Here is a 22,776-nt window from a genome sequence, read left to right on the forward strand (position 1 = left end):
TTTTTTTCAAGACAGGGTTTCTCTGTGTAGCTGTCCTAGAACTCACTCTGTAGACCAGGCTGGCCTCAAACTCACAGAGATCCACCTGCCTCTGCCTCCTGAGTACTGGGATTAATTTTTTTCAACAACTCCCTCACTAACTTCTCCATAGGGAAAAAGAGCTGGAGGTTGAATTCAATCACTGTATCAGATGTTTTTTGTTGCTGTAACAAAATACCAAGACTCTAACATTATAAAGAAAAAGGCATGGGCTAGGAATGTGGTGTCGTTGGTTGACTGCTTGGCTAATATGCACAAAACTAGGGGTCCTGCTCCCAACACCACCTAAAATCATTGTTGTGATTGTTGTGAGTTAGAAGCTAGCCTGGGCTATGCAGTGAGTTCCAGTTTCAGACTGCCTGGGACTAAAATAACATTGTATTTTTTTTAAGTTTCTTTCCTTCCTTCTTCCCTCCCTCCCTTCCTTCCTTTCTTTCTTCTTTCTTTCTTGTGAGTATGTGTGAGTGTGTGTGTGTACACGAGTGTGCACACGCACACTCCAACATGATGGGGAGGTGTGCTCACCTCTTCCCTCTGCCTTTATGTGGGTTCTGGAATCAAACTCAAATTTCCAGACTTGTAAGGCAACCCTTACCAGCTGATCCACCTTGCTGCCCAAAGAAAGGGGAAATTTATTTCCACCCTTTCAATACCATTGGCATGTGACTTTGACAGAAAACTGTAATTCAGGGAAACAAATCATATTCAAGCCCCAACATTCACCAATGGCCAAAGACTTAGTCAACAGTGACTGAAAAATACAACCTCTACCAAAACCACTGCATGAGCTGGACTGTAGCGGCACACATCTTTAATCCCAGCACTTGGAAAGCAGAGGCAGGCAGATCTTTGAGTTCGAGGACAACCTGGTCTACAGAGTGAGTTCTGGAACAGGGTTTCTGTCTCAAAAAACTCAAAATCACCACCACCAACAACAAAACCAACTGTACAGTAGACCTTAGGGTGTAAAATTCTTGCCTAGTATTATGAAACCCTGAGTTCCATCTCCAGTATTGCAGGTGTGGTGGTACCAGTTCTGTGACTGCAGGAAAGAAAGAGAGAAAGAGAAAGAAGGAAGGAAGGAAGGAAGGAAGGAAGGAAGGAAGGAAGGAAGGAAGGGGGAGGGAGGGAGGGAGGGAGGGAGGGAGGGAGGGAGGGGAAAGAGAAAGAGAAAGAGAAAGAAAGAAAGAAAGAAAGAAAGAAAGAAAGAAAGAAAGAAAGAAAGAAAGAAAGAAAGAAATTAAGAGAAAGAGAAAGGAAGGAAGGATAAAAAACAAACAGCAACAGCCAGAGTACTCAGGAGGCAGAGGGAGATGGACCTCTGTGGGTTTGAGACCAGCCGGGGCTATGTAGAGACCTGTACATACATCCTACCTCAAAACAAAAAGCAACCCAGAATCTTTTTTTCTTTGTTCTGTTTTCAAAAGCAATGGAGAGGGAAGTGAGGCATGGTAGAGCAGCGTCAGCCATGGGCATCGGTGTGCACGATCTTGCCCCAGTCTTTTTCATATATGTATATATAATTTGTTTATTTATTGTGTTATGGTGTGAGTCTGTATCTATGTGGTGCGGGATCTGTGTCTCTGTGTGTGGTGTTTATGTGGTGTGTGTGATGTTGGAGATAGGCATTCTACACGCTAAACACTCGCTCTATTTCTAAGCTACCCTCCAATGTCTTGGAATAACATCCAAGCTTCTGAGCATCCCTCTCGGCAACAGACAGGCCACAAGCATGTAGCAAATAAATGAAGAAAGGGAATAATAAATAGACTGGTGTAAAGGCCTGCAGATCTAGTATTCAGGATGTAGAGATGGTAGGATTCAGAATTCAAGGTCGTCCTTGGTTACTTAATGAGTTCCAGTCTAGCCCTGGCTATATGACACTTGCCAAGAAGAAGAGAAAGAAAGGAGGGAGGGAGGAAGTGGGTCAGTAAGATGGCTCAGTGGGTAAAGGCCCTTGCATCTGCCTGGGTTTAAACCCTGGAACCCACAGTGGAAGGAGAAAACGGACTCTCAAAAGTTGTCATCTGACTTCCTTATGCACAACATGACACCAAGCTTGCACATACACACACTAATAATTATAACAACAACAACAGTAAATTTAAAATAAAGACTAGGTAAACATACATGGAAATGTGCATTGAGATGGAAAAATTTGACTCGTGGAAGATTGGTAGATGAATGGATAGATAGAGAGATGAAGCCAGGGGAGGTGCCACACACCTGTAACTCCAGCACTTGGGAGGCTTAGGCAGGGGAGAGAGGCAGAAGACAGGCAGAGACAGAGAGACAGAGGAGGGTGGATACGATTGATAGCTGATTTGTTTGGGTCAATAGACAGATGGCTGGAGAGATAATGGCTGTAGATGAACAGCAGATGGACAGACACACTGACAAGAGGGAAACAGACAGGTGAGTAGCTAAATGTCCGTATGTGCAGATGACAGAGAGAAGACGAGATGAGGAGCAGGAGGGGTGCTGCTCGCCCCTTCTCTTTCGTCTTTTCCTCCTCAGCCATCTTACCTTCGGGATCATGTTCTTCAGCAAGGCTAAGAGGCAGTTTACAAGGAGCAGCCATAGTATAAAAAGTGTGAACGAGGTGGCTGCTACTTGTACAGCAGTAGTTTTGCTGTTATTGCTGATTTGAGGCAGAATCTCACTGTGAGGCCTCCAGCTCCCACCCTCCCGCCTCAGGCTCCCAAGTAAGGAAATTAGTGTTCACCATTCCTGACTGAGACAAGGTCTCATGTAGCACAGGCTGTCTTCGCACTTGCTATGTGACTGAGGATGACCTTGAATTTCTGATGCTGCCACCTCCATCTGAGTGCTGGGCTTAAAGGCAGGTGCACCTCATCCAGTTGAGATGGTGCTGAGAATCAAATATAGGACTTTGTGCATTCTAGGTAAGCAAAGGACCAACTGAACCACATCCCCAGCCCCAGGGCTCATTTTTATTATTTTCTTTTTGAGACAGGGTTTACTGTGTAGCCCTGGCTGTCCTGGAACTCACTCTGTAGACCAGGCTGGGATAGAACTCACAGCGGTCCACCTGCCTAGGTGTGCACCACCACCACCCAGCTTCTCATTGTTTTGACTGCACAATTGGATATTTCTGTTATGAAAATTAATCCAGTCTGACTGTCTTTCTTTATCATGTTTACCTTTGTCAATGTGTGGAGTCAGGACAACTTGCAGGAGTCAGTTCTGTCCTCCCACTGTGTGGGTCCTGGCGATTGCATCAGTCTGGCACTGTTTGCATCAATCACTTTTACTTGCTGGGCCATGTTGCTGGCTCACATTTACCAATGACATTTAGACTCATGCAGAAGCTCAAGGCCCACACCTTGACAAGGAATCCTTCTTTGATTCCAGTTAGTCACACAGTTAAGTTCCTCTCTGTTTCTTTCTGTCTGTCTCTCGCCTTCCCCCATCCCAGTCTCTCTTGCCCTTAGTCCCAGCTGGCTTGGAACTCACTCATAGCTTAGACTGGCCTCCAACTCACAGCAATCCTCCTGCTTCAGCCTCCCAAGTGCTGAGATTAGAAGCATGAGGTGTTTATGCCCTGAGTCTTTCCAGCTACAAAAGGCTGTTTTTTGCTTGGTGGTAGTGGCTCAAACCTTTATTCCCAGCACTCAGGAGGCAGAGGCAGGTGGCTCTCTGTGAGTTTGAGGCTAGCCTGGTCTACAGAGGGAGTACCAGGATATACACAGAGAAACCCTGTCTCAAACACACATTCACACAGACACACACACACACACACAGACACACACACACACACAGAACATGTCTTTAAAAATAGGAAAAGAAAAACAAGCCCAAAATTCCTAAAGCAAACCTTCTCTACACTCCTGTGACCTTCAACAGAGCTTCTATTTCCTGTCTACAAAATGGGTATAAAGTCAGGAGGCTGCATTAGGTAATAAATAGTCCATAAATACCAGCTGTTTATTATCAATCCTCACAGCACCCCTCTTAATAACGTCACCCTTAGGAGCCACGATTTTCACCTCAGGTGAGCTCCTAAGGTGAGCTACATATCCACAATTGAAAAGATGACCAGGAAAATAGAATCAGGTATACAAGTCCCTATTTTTGTTTACTTTTCTTTCTTCATTTTTATGTGTTTTCCCTGCATAAGCATGGGCCTGCGCGCCACTTGTGTGCCTCGTGTCCCCAGAAGAGGGTGTCAGATCTTTTCGACCTGGAGTTGCGGACAATGGGCTGCCACGTGGGCGCTGAGAACTGAAGAGTTTCTGGAGGAGCAGCCAGTGCTCTTAATCTCTAAACCACCTCTCCAGTCTCCAAGTCCCTGTTTTTTATTGAGATGCAATTTGTGAATTATAAAATCCATCTGTTTTCTTTTTCATAAAACTTTAATTTATATTTATTCACATTGTGTGTGTGTGTGTGTGTGTGTGTGTGTGTGTGTGTGTGTGTGTAGGTGCATGCCAAGATACACGTGGTACTCAGAGGACAGCTTTTAGGAATTTGTCCTCTGCTTCCACATTTCAGGTTCTGGATATCAAACTCAGATCTTCACGTTTGTCGCCTTTATTCATTGAGCCATCTTGCTGCCCCACCCACCTTTTTAATTTTTAAAAATTTAACCCATTATTCTTTCTCTTTAAAGTTTTACTTTTATTTTATGTGCATCGGCATTTTGCCTACATGTATGACTGTGTGAGGGTAATAGATCCCCTGGAGCTGGAGTTACAGACAGTTGTGAGCTACCATGTGGGTGCTGGGGATTGAACTCTTTCTCTGGAAGAGCTGTGCTCTTAACTGCTGAGGCGTCTCACCAGCCCCCTTAATCCACTTTTCAGTGGTTCTTGGTGTACTCAAAGTTGTGCAACCACTTTCACTATCAAATTTGACCAGTTTCACCACTACAAAGGGAAACCCACATCTGTGCCCTATGCCAGCTGTGGCAGTGACTCCCAGCGGTCTTCAGCACTCGCAAGGTGGAGTTGGAGCCGGGCAGTGGTGGCACACACTTTTAATCCCAGCACTCAGGAAGCAGAGGCACAAAAACCTCTGAGTTCAAGGCCAGCCTTGTCTACAGAATGAGTTCCAGGACTAGCAGAGCTACACAGAAAAACCCTGTCTCAAAAAAACAAAACAAAACAAAAAGTGTTGGAGGTCAGGGGGATCAAAAGTTCAAAGTCACCCACAGTTACATAAAACATTCTTGGCCAGCCTGTTCTACAAGAGATAGGTCTAAAAAACCCAACCAAACAGCAAACAAAAACCTTGCTTCCCCAGAAAGAAACAAACAAAAGAAAACCATATTTATACCCTGTCTGCGTCTCATTCCCCCACTCCTAGCCACTGTTTGTTTGTTTGTTTGTTTGTTTGTTTGTTTTCTCAAGACAGAGTTTCTCTGTGTGCCTGGGGAAGAGGGCATCAGATTTCTTGGAGCTGGCATTACAGGTGTTTATAAGCCACTGTGTGGGTGCTGGGAGTTGAACAAGTGTTCTTAACTGCTGAGCCATCTCTGCAGCTCAACTTAGTTTCCTTTCAAATTAAATTTTTATTTATTTTTGTTCCTGTGAGTTTGTGGGCTTGCACATGGGAAGGTCAGAAGACAACTATAGAAGCTGGATGTCTCCTTCCTCCCTGTGGGGCTCAGGGCTCATACTCAGTTCTTAGGCTTGGCAGCAAGTGCTTTTGCCTGCTGAGCCACCTTGCTGGCTCTTAATGTATTTTCAGTCTTGTGGATAGCAAAGTGCTAGATAATTATTTTTTCTGATTTGTTGTCATTGTTTGGGACAAGGTCTGGATCTGTAGCCCAAGCTGGCCTGGGACTCCTGATTTTCCTGCTTTAGCACCCTGGACTCGGGCACACATCTCCACACATGGTAGTTTTTACAATTGCTGTTTAACAGTGATTGGTCAATAATCCAAAAATGTAGGTTCTTAGTGCATAATTCTGCCCCCCCGCCCGTGTGTGTGTGTGTGTGTGTGTGTCTGTGTGTCTGTGTGTCTGTGTAGACTGACAGGTAGAAAGATAATAAATTAGTAGTGTTTTTATAAATAAACGATTGGATGACATCTGTATGGGTGGATGGGACCAGGTGTTGTTAATTCCAGCACTCAGGAGGCAGAGGCAGACAGAGTCTGTGAGTTCTGGGCAGCCTGGTCTACAGAGTGAATTCCAGTTCAGCCAAGGCTACATAGAGAGACCCTGCCTCAAAAAAAAAAAAAAAGGTAGTTGACTAGGTAGATGATGTGATAGTTTGTTGTCACCTGGACAGAATCTAGAGTGGCTTTTGAGTTAGGCTGTGAACATGTCCAGAACTGGATTCTTTTGATTTTGTTCACTGAGATAAGAAGACCCATCCTCTGTGGGCGACTCCATTCCCTGGCTGGGATCTGGGACTGTATAAATGGAGAAAAGTTGTCAAGCAACAGTAGCAGCAGATTGCATGCCTTCTGCTTCCTGATGGAGGGCAGGACCAGATGTTCAAGCTCCTGCTGCTTTGACCTCTCTTCCATGACATATGAACTATGTGCAAGAGTAAACACTTTCTCCCTTAATTTACATTTGTCAGAGTATTTTATTACAGCAACAGGAAAAGTAACTAAGACACCAAATGGATAGATAACTAATGGAGAGTTTGATCAGTTGATAAATGGATGAATAATAGATGGATAGATATATGGGTAGACAGGTGGATTGGATTGGTAGATGGATGCATCCATGCATAGTTAGATGAGTGGATAATAGATGGATAGATAAAAAATGAGATAGATAAGTAGATGCTTGGATGGATAGATGAACAAATGAGTGGACAATATATTAGAAGAATAAACAATATATGGGCAGATAGATGGATAGATGGATGGGCAATGGGTGAATACAAGGATAAATAGATGATGAGTGAATTGATGGGTGGGTAGATAGATGATGGGTATATGGATGGATGGTGGTAGATGAATAGACAACTAAATACATGGTGGATAGAGAACAGACAGATAAATGAGAGATAGATGATATACAGATAAAATGAATAGATGGATAATAGCTGGAGTAACAGATGACAGATGTATAGAGGGATGGATGAATGATGGTGGTAGATAGATGGACAATAGGTGATCAGATGAACACAACATAGCTAGCAGATCCATGTGACATAAGCTCATCTCTTCAGCAAATACACATCAGCTCGGGATTTGTATGTGTGAGTGCTTTCTGGTGGTTTTGTTTTGGAGACAAGCTCTCCCTATGTAGTCCTGGCTATTCTGAACCTCACTATGTAGATCAGGCTTGAGCTCATAACGATCCTCCTGCTTCTGCCTTCGGAGTGCTGGGATCAAAGTTATGAACCATCACATCCGGCACAGTTGCTCTTGAGAGGAACTTGGACTATAGAGAGGAACAGAGTCCTGTCATGCCAGGAAATTTGCCATCTAGTGGGAAAGAGGCTGTGCAACTTCTGTGGATCCCACGTAGAAGAAAATCCGTTGTACAGTGCTTGGAACCAAGGCATGGGGAACTCAAGGAGGAGCTGACACTTCCGTGTGATCAGCCTAGCAGAAAACCTCGAGAGGCAAGCCTGAGAGGCTGAGGTGTCAGGAAGGCCCCTGGAGAAACTGGGTGTCCTCACCCAGTCAGGACTCACTGTGTAACCTCTGTGGACCGTGAACCACACTTACTTATCTAACAGGCTGTGAACCCTGGGCATCGGGTACTAGAGGGCAAGAGAGAAAGGCCATGAGAGGTGAACCAGGTCAGCTCACATTGTGCCACCTGAAAGAGGCATCATGCCATGTCCTATCGTGGCACCGAGGACAAATCAAAAGTTTGGGACATTCTTGCATGTTGCATGTTACGGTGTTTGTTTGTTTTCGTTTGTTTTATTTTGGGGTTTTGTTTGACTTTTTTTACACTTATTTATTCATTTCTCTGTGTGTGTCTGTGTGTGAGAAAGAGAAAGAGAACGGGGAGAGGGAAATGGAGAGGGAGAAAGAAAGAGAGTGTGTGCCAACAGTGTGCATGGGTGAAGGTCAGGGAACCACTTGTGGGAGTTGATTCTCTTCTTCCACCATGTGGGTTCCAAGGATTGGTCATCAGGCTTGACAGAAGGCACCTTTATCCACTGAGCCATCTCACTGGCTCTCTTTTATTTTGGAGGCACAGGGTCTCACTATGTAACAGCCCAGGGTAACCTCAAACTTGCTGTGTAGCCAAGCATGAGTTTGGACTCTGATCTTCTGCCTGTATCTTCCCAGTGCTGAGTTTACAGACATGTAACACCACACCTGGTTTATGCCATGCTGAGGGAACCCACAGCTTCCTACTGGCTGGACAAGTACTCTACCAACTAAACTACAGGCTCGGCCTTGGTCTGGAGCTATCTCCTTTCCTTCCTTCCTTCCTTCCTTCCTTCCTTCCTTCCTTCCTTCCTTCTTTCCTTTGCCCCTGCCTCCCAAGCGCTGGGATTAGAGGCATGCTCTACCACATGGAGGCCTGGAACTTTCTGTGTAGATTAAGTTGGTCTTTAAATTTGATGATTTTCTTGTTTCTGCTTCCATAGTGCTAAAAGTTTTATAGGCAAGCCTATCTTTTTATTTATTGCTGAGGTCTCCAAAGGTTTTTCTCAGAGCCCAGGAAATAAAATTGAGGTGCAAATGAGGCTGTTTGAAGAGTAACTGATGCTTTGGGGTGTGTGATGAAGTAGAGTCACCCATGATCCTTCCACCCACCTCAGACACAGCTAATCTTTCCCCTGGGGAGAGGAGGCCTGAGGAGCACTGCTGGGGAAGCTAGGGCCACTTAAAGCATTGTTTGAACCAACATCTAGATCAGGCTCTGAGACACTCGGCTGTGTGTTCATTCCTGAGGGGGTGCCCCAGACGAGGGTTTTGTTTATGTAGTGCTGGGGATTGACCCAGAACTGTGAAGGACAGGTAAGCACTTTACCCCTGAGCCATCCCTACCCGGTGCCTCAGAAAAAGGCTTTTACCAGTTCAGTTAGGTGGCTGTTGTGAAGGCCCAGCCTGGTGTCTGTCCTTTAAAACTCAGAAACAGACTGAGCGGTGGTGGCACATGCCCTTAATCTCACTCCAGAGGCAGAGGCAGGCAGATCTCCAAGTTTGAGGCCAGCCTGGTCTACTCAGAGTGAGTTCTAGGACAGCCAAGACTACACAGAGAAATCTTGTCTAGAAAACAGAAGAAAAAAGAAGGAAGGGAGAAAGGAAGGGAGGGAGGGAGGGAGGGAGGAAGGGAGGAAGGGAGGAAGGGAGGAAGGAAGGAAGGAAGGAAGGAAGGAAGGAAGGAAGGAAGGAAGGAAGGAAAAAAAGCAGGAACAGAAGCTTGACCTCAGGGTTAGTAAGAGAACTTTCTGAGCAGAAAACCTGCCTGAGGGCAGGAAGATGATGTAAAGAGGGTGGACTCTTAGGGTCCTCCTCTGAACTTTGCTGCACAGGTGTAGGACAATTGTAGGAGGACCTGGGTGTAAGCTTGCATTGGAGGTCAACCACACAGGACCCTGGAAAAGCGAAAAGCCAGGTGAGAGATAATACTGAGCTCACTATGAAAGAGAGAATGACCTTGAACTTCTGATAGTTTAGCTATCTGTTTATTTATGTGTCTGGGAATGCATGTGCCACGAGCGCAAGTTGAGTTCGAACCCATCATGTGGGTTTCTCAGTGTGGCCTTGGCTGTCCTGGACTCGCTTTGTAAACCAGGCTGGCCTCGAACTCACAGAGATCTGCCTGCCTGTTTCCCAGAGTGCTGAGATTACAGCCGCGCGCCACCACGCTGGGAGAACTTGTGATCTTTTTGCTTCCTCCTCCCGAGGGCTGCGATTACACACCTTCGCCCCACGCTAAACTTCTGTGCTGCCCATGATCGAACCCAGGGTTTTGTGCATGCTAGGCAAGCACTGTACCAACAGAGTTGCAGCCCCAGCCCCAGCCAACTTTTTCTGAGACCGGAGAAGTAGGAACTGAAAAGTGCTCGCGACAGAGAGAATTGCAGCACCGCCAAAGCCCTAGAACCAGTAGATTCACACATGGCTCATTGGTTATGCTAATTTAAGCCCACCTGCCAACCAAGGCCACGCCCACAACATGGGCCTATCAGGAGGGCGGGGCGTGGCCATGGTAATAAGGCCCCGTGGTCTGTGTTAGGCTCGCTAGCTGCTGCCCAGAGCGTAGGGGAGTAGACGACCGTAGTGGCCATGGCGCGCGCGCTGGCGGATCTAGCGGTGAACTTGCAGGTCCCCCGGGTCGTCCCCATCCCGGATTCGGACTCGGATACAGACTTGGAGGATCCGAGTCCCCGGCGCAGTGCGGGTGGTCTGCATCGATCACAGGTCATCCACAGCGGACACTTCATGGTGTCCTCCCCGCATAGCGACTCGCTGACCCGGCGACGCGACCAAGAGGGGCCGGTGGGGCTCTCCGACTTCGGGCCGCGCAGCATCGATCCGACACTCACTCGCCTCTTCGAGTGCTTGAGCCTGGCTTACAGGTGAGGGTGGACTGGGGAGCCCGAGTCCCAGCTTTCTGTGGTGGGCCCGCGTACCGGGGCTGTGGTTTCGAACCACCATGGGGGTCTCTGGACACAACCTCGGCATCATCCCTCTCCCGGGTCCTGAGCCTTCGTAAATCATTTACGTTCCATCACCTGCTGGTGGACCTCTGCAGGTGGGTCCCTCTCTCGGGTAATTCTGCTTCTGCCCCTAAGAAATGCCAGGTGTCCCTCACACTTGCCAAGCTGTAAACCATCCCGTCGACTCCCTCCCTCCATTCGTGTGGTTCCTGGACTGTTTCGTCCGACCACAGCCGTCCCCGCAAAATCCCACTAGTTTCCCTGCACACTGCGGTGTCGCCCTCAGAGCCAGTGTCGACCTACACGGAAACAGTTTCTTGCTCACTTGCTTATGGCCCATACACCATTTGTTTGCTTTGATTTATTGTGATGAGAGAAGTTCAGGCTGACATGGAGCTAGGCCAGGCTGGAGTCCTGTCTCAGACTCCCAAATGCCGGGATTACAGGCATGAGCCACCATGCCTAAATTAGAATGCTATGTCAAAGTTGGCGGGAAGATGGTGCCCGGGACCTGCCTAGAGCCAGCAGGGGGTGCTGCAGTCCGCCCTGGGTTGAGCTGGAAAGCCCGGTCTCCCCGAACCCAGTGTCTGTGGGAGACCATAACGCAGCCAGGGGCCCACTGTTACACTCCTCCCAGTTCCCGGGCCGCACCCAGATCGAGCCCCACCTACGTGTCCCAGAGGAGGGCGCGAACTGGGGTCCTGGCCCAGTGCCCTGGAGCAAAGTTCCCGGGAGTAGAGGGACCAGGATAAATTATCAACCGAAAACAGTAGGAGAAAAAGGGGGACCAGCCGGCCTTGATCTTTCCTCTCTGCAAATACCGCTCTTCTCCAGTGAGCCTCCTCCTCCCCTTCTTAGAATCGCTGGCTCTAGATCGGCACCTGCAGCCTAACAGGGGACCTGGAGCAGGGGTTGGGATTGCAGAAGAGCGTGGTCTACCTCGTGGCTGAAGAGCCTAGCGACCCCATTGGCTGGAGGCAATGTAACCTTGGCCCACAAGTTCTGGCCTCAAGCCCAGGTCATGTTGCAACCTGATAGTTCAAGGCGCTGAGACCGATGTGGAAAGTTCAAATTCCCTGTCCCATTCCCCCTCCCCCGCCCTTGGACATCATGAGACTGCCTGGGAAGGCGGCATCTAAGGTCTCAGAACGGCAGATGCTGCTCACACTGGGACACTGTTGTAGTTATCAAAGTCGTTCAGTTATTGGGGTTACATAGAGGAGAGGAGAATATTCCTTCCTCTCCCCCTCTCTCTGGTTGAGACAGGATCTCACACAGTAGACCAGGCTAGCCTGGAGCTCATAGCAATTCTGCTCCAGCCCCCTCAAGAGCTAGGATTACAGACATGAGCCACAAGAAGCCTAGGATTCCCAGGCTCCCCCAAAGGGGCTCCCATTACCCACTCACTTCCAACTCAGTCTCCCTGCTTTGTTCACACAACATTCCACTTGGGCTGGCTTAGTGGCCCTCCCAACTCAGTCCGTGGGCGTCCAAAAGGGGAGAGGTTATAGGGAGATAGTACTTGGAGGGACAGAAGACACTCCCAGAACTGTTCTCTTTAGAGACCGCCTGAGGTCAAATAACTCCGGGTTGTCCTTGCCCTCCCCCATTTCCCCCCAGGAGGCAGAACATTAAAACCTCTTAAATGGGGTTGTGAGCACCAAGGAGGAGGGTGGCCAGGTACACAGGAGTCTTTAGTTTTGCCCTCTAGGTGAAGGAGAAAACATAAAGCATGGGCTAGTAGATGCTCTGCCAGCAAGGGTGCTTGTTGCCCAGACTGGTGACCTGAGTTCGATTCTCGGGACCCACATCAAAGTGGCTGGAGAGACTTGACTCCAGGGAGATGCCTGTCCTCCGACTTCTACATGTGTGCCATGCACATGCACTCCTCCCAATAATAAAGAAAAATAAAAACAAAAGCAAACACCCCACTCTCAACTCATAAACTCTGTGTGGTTGAGCATGCCTGGAATCCCAGAACTCAGGCTGAGGACGGAGGGACAAGGAGTTCAGGGTTCTTCTCTACTGTACAGGAATTTAAGGTTTTGAGGCCAGCCTGAGATGCATGAGACCCTGTCTCAAATAGATAAACAAGCAAACAAAAACAAGTCCAAGCTCAGATTAGAAGACTCCCAAAGATCCCCTCTGATAAGGGTTCTCTGAAGCAAAGGGGATTTCAGAGAGGGAGACTCTCAGGAGCAGCTAGAAAGGTGGGGTGGGGTGGCCAGGCAGGGGGTCCAGTGGCAGGCAGAAATGGCCAGTTAGACTTGGAGAAAGTCAGCCTGCAGACAGCCTCACCCTTGCCAAGGAGGACTTCCGGCACACTGTGTTCCCTGGTTCTGTGGGTGGAAGCCCCAGGGAGGACAGTTGTAAAAGTTCCAAGAAGGCACTTGTCTAGGGAGTGGTGGCACAGGCCTGTCATCCCAGCACTCTGCAGGCTGAGGCAGGAGATGAGGTTCCAGACCAGCCTGGGTGACACAGCAAGGTTTTGTGTTAAACAGATAAAGATGAAAAGGGGGGGGGGGAGAGAGAGAGAGAGAGAGAGAGAGAGAGAGAGAGAGCTCTGTAGGTTAAGTGGTTGCCTTGCAAGCTTGAGGACATGAGTTCAATCCCCAGAACCAACAGAAAAAAAATCAGGCTTGCTGGTATACACTTGTGATCCCAGGGCTGAAGACGGATGGATGCCTATGGCTCAGTGGCTGGCCAGCTTAGCTTAGTTGGTTGGCAAGTTCCAAGCCAACGAAAGACTGTCTCAGAAACCAAGGTAGATAGCATGATAACATCTGAGGAACCACATCTGAGTTTGTGCTCAAATATGCAAATGCATCTCTTTCTCTCGCCCCTGCCTCCTTCTCTCCTTCCCTTCCTCTCTCTGTTCCTCCCACCTCTCTGAGGTTTTCTGTTTTCCCCCATTGCTCACAGCTTTTGAACCTTGGCCCTAGACTTTTTGCACTAAACCAGACTCTTCCCCTCACATGCATTCAAGCAAATCCTTTCCTCTTGGCTTGTCTGGTATCACAGGTTCATCTCCATCAGCCTAGGCTACCAACCCTCTGAGGGTGCAGGAGGAGGGATGTCAGAAGGCTGGAGTAGGACCCTGGGTGAGCAGAACATAACGGTTGCTGGGCTACCAACAGGGGTCACAAATTCAGAAGTGCCCCCCATTTACCCCACACCACGAAGAAAGCTGGCCCAGGAAGGACCAGCCACCCAGCCGTGTTGCCTTACTAGACAGATGGTATTTATCTAGCTATGGGAGGTAGGGAGCCTGCCATCAGGCTAGGAAGGCCTATTTGGGTAATGAAGCCTGTTGTCTCCTGAGGTGGCAGCCCCTGCCACCCCACATCCCACACCCTGGCAGCCACCATTAGCCCAAAGCAAACACTGGAGCTTAGAGACCAGAAAGGAGAGGAGGCCCAGTGACCCATGCATTCAAGGTAGTACAGGAAGAGAGAAACGGGTGATTCAGATGGTCACCTACCCACCCCTTACCCATAACAAGAGGGAGCCACTGTGAAAGCAGGCCTGATTTTGTGTGTGTAGATGCACTGCCAAAGATGGAATACAGGTTTGTCCAATTCCTGGGAAAGCTCTCTGTTAATGAACGGCATCTCCTGCCCCTCACTGGGGAATTCTAGAAAGCACTTTGTGGCAGAGCCACACCCCCAACCCAAGCCTGGCTTTCCAGAAGATGAAACCTTAGAAGCTCTCTATTTGAGCAAGGAGTAGAAAGACAGACCAGAAGCTGGGTGTGGTGGTGCATGCCTGTGGTCCCAGCACTCTGAGAGGCAGAGGCAGGCGGATCTCTGTGAGTTTGAGGGTAGTCTAGTCTACAAGCGAGTCCTGGACCACCAAGGCTACACAGAAAAACCCTGTCAAAAAAAAAAAAAAGAAAGAAAGAAAAGAGAAAAGAAAAGAAAGACAGACAGACCAGAGTGACTTGGATGCAAGCTTGGCTTGTAGACCATGAGGAAGGAAGGTAGGAAGGAAAAAAGGACACACAAGACAGTGTCCAAGACCTTGATGATTTTCATCTTGGCCTCTTGGGTCAGCTTCTGGGTGGAGGTAATTTGGCCTGTTCTCAGAGAAACAGAGTTGAAGCCATTACCTTCACACCATACACTAGACCCCTAGGATAAGGTCAAGGTTAAGATTCAGTTTCCAGATGGGCTGTGACGGTGCATGCCTTTAATCCCAGCACTAAGGAGGTAGAGGCCAGCCAGCTCTACAGAGCGAATTTCAGGACAGCCAAGGCTACACAGAAACCCTGTCTATAAAACAAAACAAAAGATTCTATTTCCGTACTGTCTTCTTTTGGCCTGCATGGGTCTTTCTATTAAACTACCTGGGAGAAAGGCATGGCTTCCTGCCCACTTCAGATGGCCACACATGGACTATGGAGATACAGGTACTTCCTTCCTTCACTTATTTATTTATTTTATATGTATATGTTCTATCTGAATGTATACCTGCATGTCAGAAGAGAGCACCAGACCTCATTATAGATGGTTGTGAGCCACCATGTAATTGCTGGGAATTGAACTCAGGACCCTTAGGAAGAGCAGCAGTGCTCTTAACCTCTGAGCCATCTCGTCAGCCCCGATACTTCCTTCTTACTCAGGGAAATTGTCTCTCTTCCTCTAAGTCTCTCACAGACCTATGGGAGCCAGTGAGATTGACAAGCAAAAAAGGACTGGAAGTGGGGTGTGGGGTACACACCTTAAATCTCAGCACTCAGGAGGCAGAGGCAGACAGATCTCTGTGAGTTCAAGGCCAGCCTGGCTTACAGGAGTTCCAGGACAGTTAGGGCTATACAGTGAGATGCTGTAAGACTCACTGTGTCCATTTGAGAGTGTCTCATTCCCTCCATGACCCTCAGGAAGATCAGTTCATCCTATCTTTAGGAAGTGTGTGTTTGTGGCGATAGCTGGGTGGGTTGCTGCTCTTACAGAGGACCCAGGTTGGGTGTGTAGAACCCATATGGCAGCTCACTGTCATCTGCAACTAGTTCCAGGGAATCTGATGCCCTCTTCTGTCCTTTGTGGCCACCAGGCATGAGTGTGGTACACCCACACTCATACACATAAAGTAAAAATAAAAAAAGTGGAAGAGCTGGCCTGGTCTACAGAGTGAGAGTTCCAGGACAGTCAGGGCTATAAGAGAAATTCTGTCTTGAAAACCAAATAAATAAATAAATAAAGCTTTAAAAGGTGTAAGAGATGGGTATGAAAAGCTGGGCATGGTGGTGCACACCTGTAATCCCAGCATTCTAGAGGCAGAGGCAGGAGGAGAGTTCAAGGCCAGCCTTGGCTACACATTGAGTCCAAGACTATACACTCAAGACTCACTCTCGGCTATCTGAAGACTACATAAGACACGCTCTGAAAGATAAAAGAAATGGAGGAATTTGAGAGCCCTGAGCAGTGATGCACACTTCCTGTAATCACAGTACTGAGGCTGCCGAGGCAGAAGGATTTCTTTCGTGTATTAATTATACAAGATTATGGCATTTTAATACGTGTAGATAATGTGTTTGGGTTGTTCTCTCTTGTCATCTCCCATTCGAGTTCTTCCTCTTGTTAGTTCCCTTAGATTTTCATGTCTTACTTTTTGGGGGGAGGGGAGATGGTTTCTCTGTGTAGTCCTGACTGTCCTGGAACTCACTCTGTAGAGCAGGCTGGCCCGGAACTCAGAGACCCACCTGCCTCTGCCTCCCAAGTGCTGGGATTAAAGGCGTGTCACTACCACTCAGCATCACGTCTTTTTTGTAATAACATTTATTTCTTGTATGAGGTGGGGGTGGGGGTGAGGAGCATTTCCTGCTGTGTGGTCAGAGGACGACTTCTGGGAGTTTGCTCTGTAGCCTTCCACCAATCAAGTGCAGGTTGGCGGGCCTGGCAGCAAACACCCTTACCTGCCGAGCCATCTAGCTGCCCTCATGCCTTCCTTTGTTGTTGTTACCCAGTGGGTTTAGGGTTGCTACAGGTTCAGGCTGAGGTGTTATTTATAGGAGCGTGAGCACCTTACCAGTATCTATCCCACTGTAGAAGCCATTTCATCCACCCCTGGCAGCTACTAACTGCCGATAAGGTGGGGTGGGACCCAAGGTCTCTATGACTGTAGGTAATATCATTTCTAAGTCTAGGCCAGCCAGTATAGAAACTCTTAGGCTGAAGAGATGGCTCAGGAAGAGCACTGACTGAGTTCAGTTTCTCGAGCCCACATGATGCTCACAGCTGTCTAGTTCCAGAGGATCTGGCACCCAGACATACATGCAGGCAAATAGCAATGCACAGAAAATAAATAAATCTTTAAGAAAAAGAAACTCTTTGCCCTTCTACACTTACACACACACACACACACACACACACACACACTCTTACACACACGGATGTGAAACTCTTCCCCTTGAGGCCAATAGATAGTGTTAATCTGAAGACTGTTGATAAAAAGTGCCTGCCTTAGGGTGGGAAGAGATAAGCAATAAGCAAAAGGTGGGGTCTAATGGCTATTTATAAGGTTTGACTGCTGGCTAGGAACTTTAGGCATGTTAGATAATAGGGATTTGAGGATTCTGGAGAAATTCCAGCTGCAGACTCGCTCCCATCTTCTCTTTCCCTGCCCTACCCTTAAATTCTTTCCTCTTTAACAGTGGCAAGCTGGTTTCTCCCAAGTGGAAGAACTTCAAAGGCCTCAAGTTGCTGTGCCGGGACAAGATCCGCCTAAACAACGCCATCTGGAGAGCGTGGTACACTCAGTGTGAGTTGGTGCTGTGGGTGCCTTGGGATTGGGAGGGTCCACTCTGGACAGAGGGCCAAATGCATGGAACCCAGAGCCAGCACCTCAGAGTACACGAGGCCAACCTTGTGGGGGAGAACAAGCCCTCAGTGCAAGGACTTCCAGCCTTCAAAAGGTTGTGAGGAATATATGCCAAAGGTCAATTTCTACTGTGAGACAAAAGCCCTGAAGGAGGCTGCTATGTGGGTGCCAGTTCAAGACCTCTTCAGCAGTCCCTTCACTGAGGAAGCACTTGAAACGTCCTGGTAAAAGAAGTCTGTTAGGGCCAGACATGTGGCTCAGAGGCAGAACACCTGCCCGGAGTCCCCCAGTGGCAGACTGTGGTGTGGCTAAGTGGATTCTAGGCTCAGAGATCCTAGGCTGGCACTTACCACTGAGCTACATCTCTCAGTCATACTTTACTTTGTTTTTTTGAGACAGCCTTTCTCTGTGTAACTGTGGCTGTCCCGGAACTCCGCCATAGACCGGGCTGGCCTTAAACTCAGAGATCCTGCTGCCTCTGCCTCCTGAGTGCTGGGATTACAGTGAGTGCCATCCCACTCTACCCCACCCCCAGCACCATCAGCCTTTCAGTGACTCAGGCAGATGAGGTCCATAAAGCCATATCGAAAAAGACCCTGCACTTAGGGTCTCCCACACAGCTTTCCTGCCTCTGCATCTTACTGGCTGTGTGACTTCAAACAAGTAGCCTAACTGTTCTTTGAACCCACTTTCCTATCTATCCAAGGAGGCCAACAGTCCTAACCTCTCATTGCTGTGGTAAAAACAGATCTAAGAGGGTTTCTGAGTTGGGATTTCTATTGTTTTGAAGAGACACCATGACCAATGCAACTCTTAGAAGAGGAAAACATTTCACTGAGGCTGGCTAACAGTTTCAGAGGTTGAGTCCCGGCAGAGTACAGGCAGGCATGGTGCTGGAGGAGCTGAGAGTTCTGCATCTTGATCCACAGGCAGCAGAAGGAGGCTGTGTGCCACCCTGTGTGTAGCCTGAGTATAGGAGACCTCAAAGCCCGCCCCACAGTGACAATCTTCCTCCAACAAGACTACAGCACCTAATTGTGCTCCCTAAGGGCCAAGCATTCAAACACATAAGTCTATGGGGGCCAACGCAGAGCCTATCACTGAGGTTCAGTGATGGTATATCCTGAGGAGGTTACAGTCATGTATTTGGGGACAGCCCCCTCTATAGCAAAGCGATAAGATCAAAGGCTGTGCTGAGCCAGGACTATGTCCCTATCCAAACAGAGTGGGGCTTTTAGACTATAGTATCTATCAATCCATGTGCCCAACACTTGAATAAATTATCTTATTTAATACTCAAAAGCAAGCCAGGCGTGGTGGTGTATCCCAGCATTCTGGGATACAGAGGCAGGCAGATTTCAGAGTTCGAGGCCAGCCTGATCTACAAAGCAAGTCCAGGACAGCCAAGACTACACAAAGAAACCCTGTCTTGAAAAACCAAAGCCAAAACAAAAGACTGAAAAGCAGCCAGGCATGGTGACATACTGTAGAGGCAGAGGCAGGAGGATCTCTATGAGTTTGGGGCTAGCTGTCTGCATAGTGAGTTTCAGAAGAGCCAGACATAGTGAGAGGCAAGAGGAGGAGGAGGATGGGGGGGGTGGGGGGTTGGCAGCAGCTGCCATCACTTGATGTGGCCGGGGCAAACTTGGGAGGCCACAGCATGAGGGCACCCTTAATCCACCCTGCTATGTAGCAGGTTCTGGGCCAGCCTAGACTACGCGAAATCCTTTCTGAAAAAAAGAAAAAGAGGTGGGGGTGATAGAACACCTTCTCAGTGAGAGTTTTGAGACTCTCCCGTCCCAGATGTACAGCATCTGGCGCCTTCCCAGAAGCCCCCAGTGAAAAACCTTGGGGCGTGGCTCTGCGGGAAAGCGTGCCCAGATGCCCCCAGTGAGGAACACAGGAAGTACCTGTTTTTTTGCGTGGTTCTCTGAGTCTCTGAGATGTCATCCGACAGGCTCTTGGGAAATTGGGAAGCTGGGATGGGGTGGAGGGTGGCTTTCCCCACCTTGAATTTCTCATTTCATCCTAAAGCTAGATAGGCAGCATACACAGTTGGCACCACAGAAGTTAATGCAGCTTTCTTTTCCTTTCTTCTCTTCCCTTTCCGCTCCTCTCTTTCTCCCTCAGATCCTTGCGTATATGTGTGCAGGTGCACACACACATGCAAAAAGGTCAGCCTTGATTGTTATTCCATCTCATTGCCTGGAACTAAGGAAGTTAGGCTTGCTGGCCAGTGAAGTGAGCCTTAGGGATCCCCTGGGGTGCCAAATATGCACCCAGACATTTTTTTACATAAATTACAGGCAATGAATGTAGATCCTAATGCTTCCAAAGATCTACTGAAGCCAGGCGAGGTGGCACACGCTTGTAATCCCAGCACTCAGGGAGGCAGAGGCAGGCAATTCTCTGTGAGTTTGAGGCCAGCCTGGTCTACAAAGTGAGTGAAAAATAGCCAAGGCTACATAGAGAAACCCTGTCTTGAAATCTCCCCCCCCAAAAAAAAACAAAAAGAAAAAGAAAAGAAAAAAAAGACTCTATCTCAAAATAAAAAGTAAAATATGAGAGAGCTGCAGCTCAGTGCTAGAGTGCCCAGTGAGGTATAATCCCCCAGTGAGGTGCTGGGGGTGTGCCTTAGCATGGTTTAACAGTGTCGAATTTGCAAAACATGCAGGAGGCCTCGGGTTCAATATCCAGCACTGTAATCAGTCAATAAATAAATTTGAAAAATTAGGAAGCTAGAAAGCCAGGTGGACATGACTTCTCTCCATCTTGAGTTTCTGGGGGTTAAGAGCACTTGTTGCTCTTGTAGAGGACTTGGGTTTGGTTCCCAGCACCCACACAATGGCTCCCAGCCCTCTACAGCTCCATTTTCTTCTGACCTCCACTGGTACCAGGCACACACACACACACACACACACACGGAAAACACTCATACATGTAAAATAAAGTAAGTAAACCTTGGAAAAGATAACTGTGGGCTAGATGGTGGTGGCGCATGTATTTAATTCCATCACGTGTGAGGAGGCAGAGGCAGGCAGATCTTTGAGTTCGAGGCCAGCTTGATCTATGTAGTGAGTTCCAGGACAGCCAGAGCTACAAAGAGAAACCCTATCTTGGGGAGAAAAAAAAAATGATTGTGATGTTGTAGACCTGTAATTTCAGCTACTGTAGAGGCTGAGGAAAGAGGATAAAAGGTTGAGTTCAGTCTGTACTACAGGAAGATTGTTTAAAGATTGTATAAAAAGAAACAAACAAGCTATGTGTATGTATATATACATATACATATATGACATCACATGTCTACACTCACACATACACATGACGACAGGCAAGATGGCTTGGTAGATAAAGGTTGTCAGCCTCAGCGGATTCACTTGGGTGCGCCATGGCACACATGTGCCCCTCCTCCCCACCACACAAGATAAATAGCAGTAATAAAAACGTAAATCATCATGATAATGGTAAAGCTGTGGGTGTGGCTTAGTGGTGGAGGCTCTAGGTTGAGTCCCTAGTTGTGGACAGACAGGACCCTGTGGAGGAAGCCTGGCTTACCCACCATGCAGAACGTGCCATCCTCATCTCCCCAGCAGGGGGCGCTACTGCCCCTCTGCAGGTCCCTGACTTCACCCAGACCTCGTCCTTCCTTCCACACTCCCAAAGCCTCTTGGTTTCTCCTTGGAGCTGCAGAGGCACTTTGCGCCTCTCCCTGGGCAAGAGGGACTTTCCACTTTACACTGTCTGTCGAATGTTTGTTTTCCTTATCTCTCCTGCTTTGATCAGCCTGGTTTATCCCTGCCTCTCATCCCAGCTTTGGCCCTGCAAAGGTGCAAAGGGTTAGGTAGTGAATGGCAGATGGAGGGAAAGCACCAACCTAGAACCCCCCAGTGGAGGGGGGAGGCCGGGGGCACTGCACAGTGGCAGAGCAAATGCATGGAGGATGTGATTGGTGCTAAACAAAACCTGTCTTAGCCCTCTGTCCAGAGCACGGGGTCCCTGAGCAAGGGAGACAGCAAGGGCCCATCACTCCTGGATGTACTTAATCTTTCCTGGGGGTCCTCCCCGGGAAGACAGGAGGGAGATGTTCTTCTTTCCTCTTTCCCTCCCTCCTTATGTCCCTTTTTTGTGATACTGGTGTTGGAGCCCAGGGCCTCACATACACTATCCAAGCATCATACCATGGAGCCACAGCCCAGCCCCTCACTGGGGAATTCTAGGCAGGTGCTCTACTACTGAACACAGCCCAGCCCCTCACTGGGGGATTCTAGGCAGGTGCTTTATTATGGAGCCATGCCATCCCAGCACTGTCTGTGATGAAAGCCTGTTAAATCAAAAGACAAAAGAGAAATAATTGATTGGCAGTGTGTAACAGGGGAGAAAAATCACAGTAAGACTTGTAGGAAGGTGTTAAGAGTAGAGAAGAGCTGGTGGCATGGCTCACGCCTGAATATGACTCAAGAAGCTAGGGCTTGGGGAATCATGAGTTTGAGGCCATCCTGGACTATATAAGGACCTGTTTCATAAACCAAACAAAGAAAAGAGAGAGTAGGCTATGGCTTCAAGGTGGAGTACGTGACAAGAGATAAGAAGCTGGGGCAGCCAGGTCAGGAGGAATTTGAAAACCACACTGAGGAGGGGTGTGCTCTCTATCCTGGAGTCTTTAGGGAGCTATGGAGTGTCTTGGAGCTGTAGCAGCAGAAATGGAGAAATGCTGAGTATGTATGAGGCTTGAGCCAGGGAGGTCCATGCAAGGAATGACTCAGACTAATGGATAAGTGAGAAAGGATGGGGAGAGGGGACGGCGGATGGACTGTCATAGATCCTGTGGAATTGGCGTGGTTGGTCTGTGGACTGGACTTGGAACACTGACAGCTCTTAGGAAAGTTTTGCAAGTTTTGGAATATTAGTAAGAAGAGAATTCAGGAATCATCACAGAGCAGCCTGTGGCAGATGAGGAGAAAGCCTGTGGGGCTTGCAGAGGAGGTGGAGGCTCTGCAGGTGGGGTGGAAGGATGGAGTTGCGCCTTCTGGGTGGACTCTGTGTTTCCAGAGCACACGGGACACTTGCAGAACTGGCAAGAGAAATGTGGGATGTCCATTTCCTAGAGTAACAAAGGAAAGAGAATTGGGGGATTAGAAAAGAGCCTGGAGCTAAAGTAAAACAAGAGGAACAAGAGTTTGAGAATAGTCTGGAGAGACAGCTTAGAGGTTAAGAGCACTGGCTGGACTTTCAGAGGTCCAGAATTCAATTCCCAGCACCCACATGGCAGTTCACAATCATCTATAATGAGATCTGGTGTGTGGATGTACTAGCAGACAACACACCCATATATATAATATATATATATATATATATA

The 22,776-nt window shown here is 48.2% G+C and overlaps 1 protein-coding gene across 2 annotated transcripts in view; it reads left to right on the forward strand.

The window, feature by feature from the left end:
• The first annotated feature begins 10,172 nt into the window (after positions 1-10,172).
• Mlxipl (MLX interacting protein like) overlaps positions 10,173-22,776 on the forward strand; it is a 35,157-nt gene continuing 22,553 nt past the window's right edge. For both annotated transcript variants that reach the window (XM_021661779.2, XM_021661781.2), the window contains exons 1-2: positions 10,173-10,520; positions 17,254-17,360. In XM_021661779.2, coding sequence (XP_021517454.1) covers positions 10,228-10,520; positions 17,254-17,360 — 400 coding nt within the window. In that variant the 5' untranslated portion in view covers positions 10,173-10,227. The remainder of the gene's footprint in view (positions 10,521-17,253; positions 17,361-22,776) is intronic.

This window comes from Meriones unguiculatus, chromosome 4 (genome assembly GCF_030254825.1).
Source record: "Meriones unguiculatus strain TT.TT164.6M chromosome 4, Bangor_MerUng_6.1, whole genome shotgun sequence".
In the NCBI taxonomy this organism is placed as follows: domain Eukaryota; kingdom Metazoa; phylum Chordata; class Mammalia; order Rodentia; family Muridae; genus Meriones; species Meriones unguiculatus.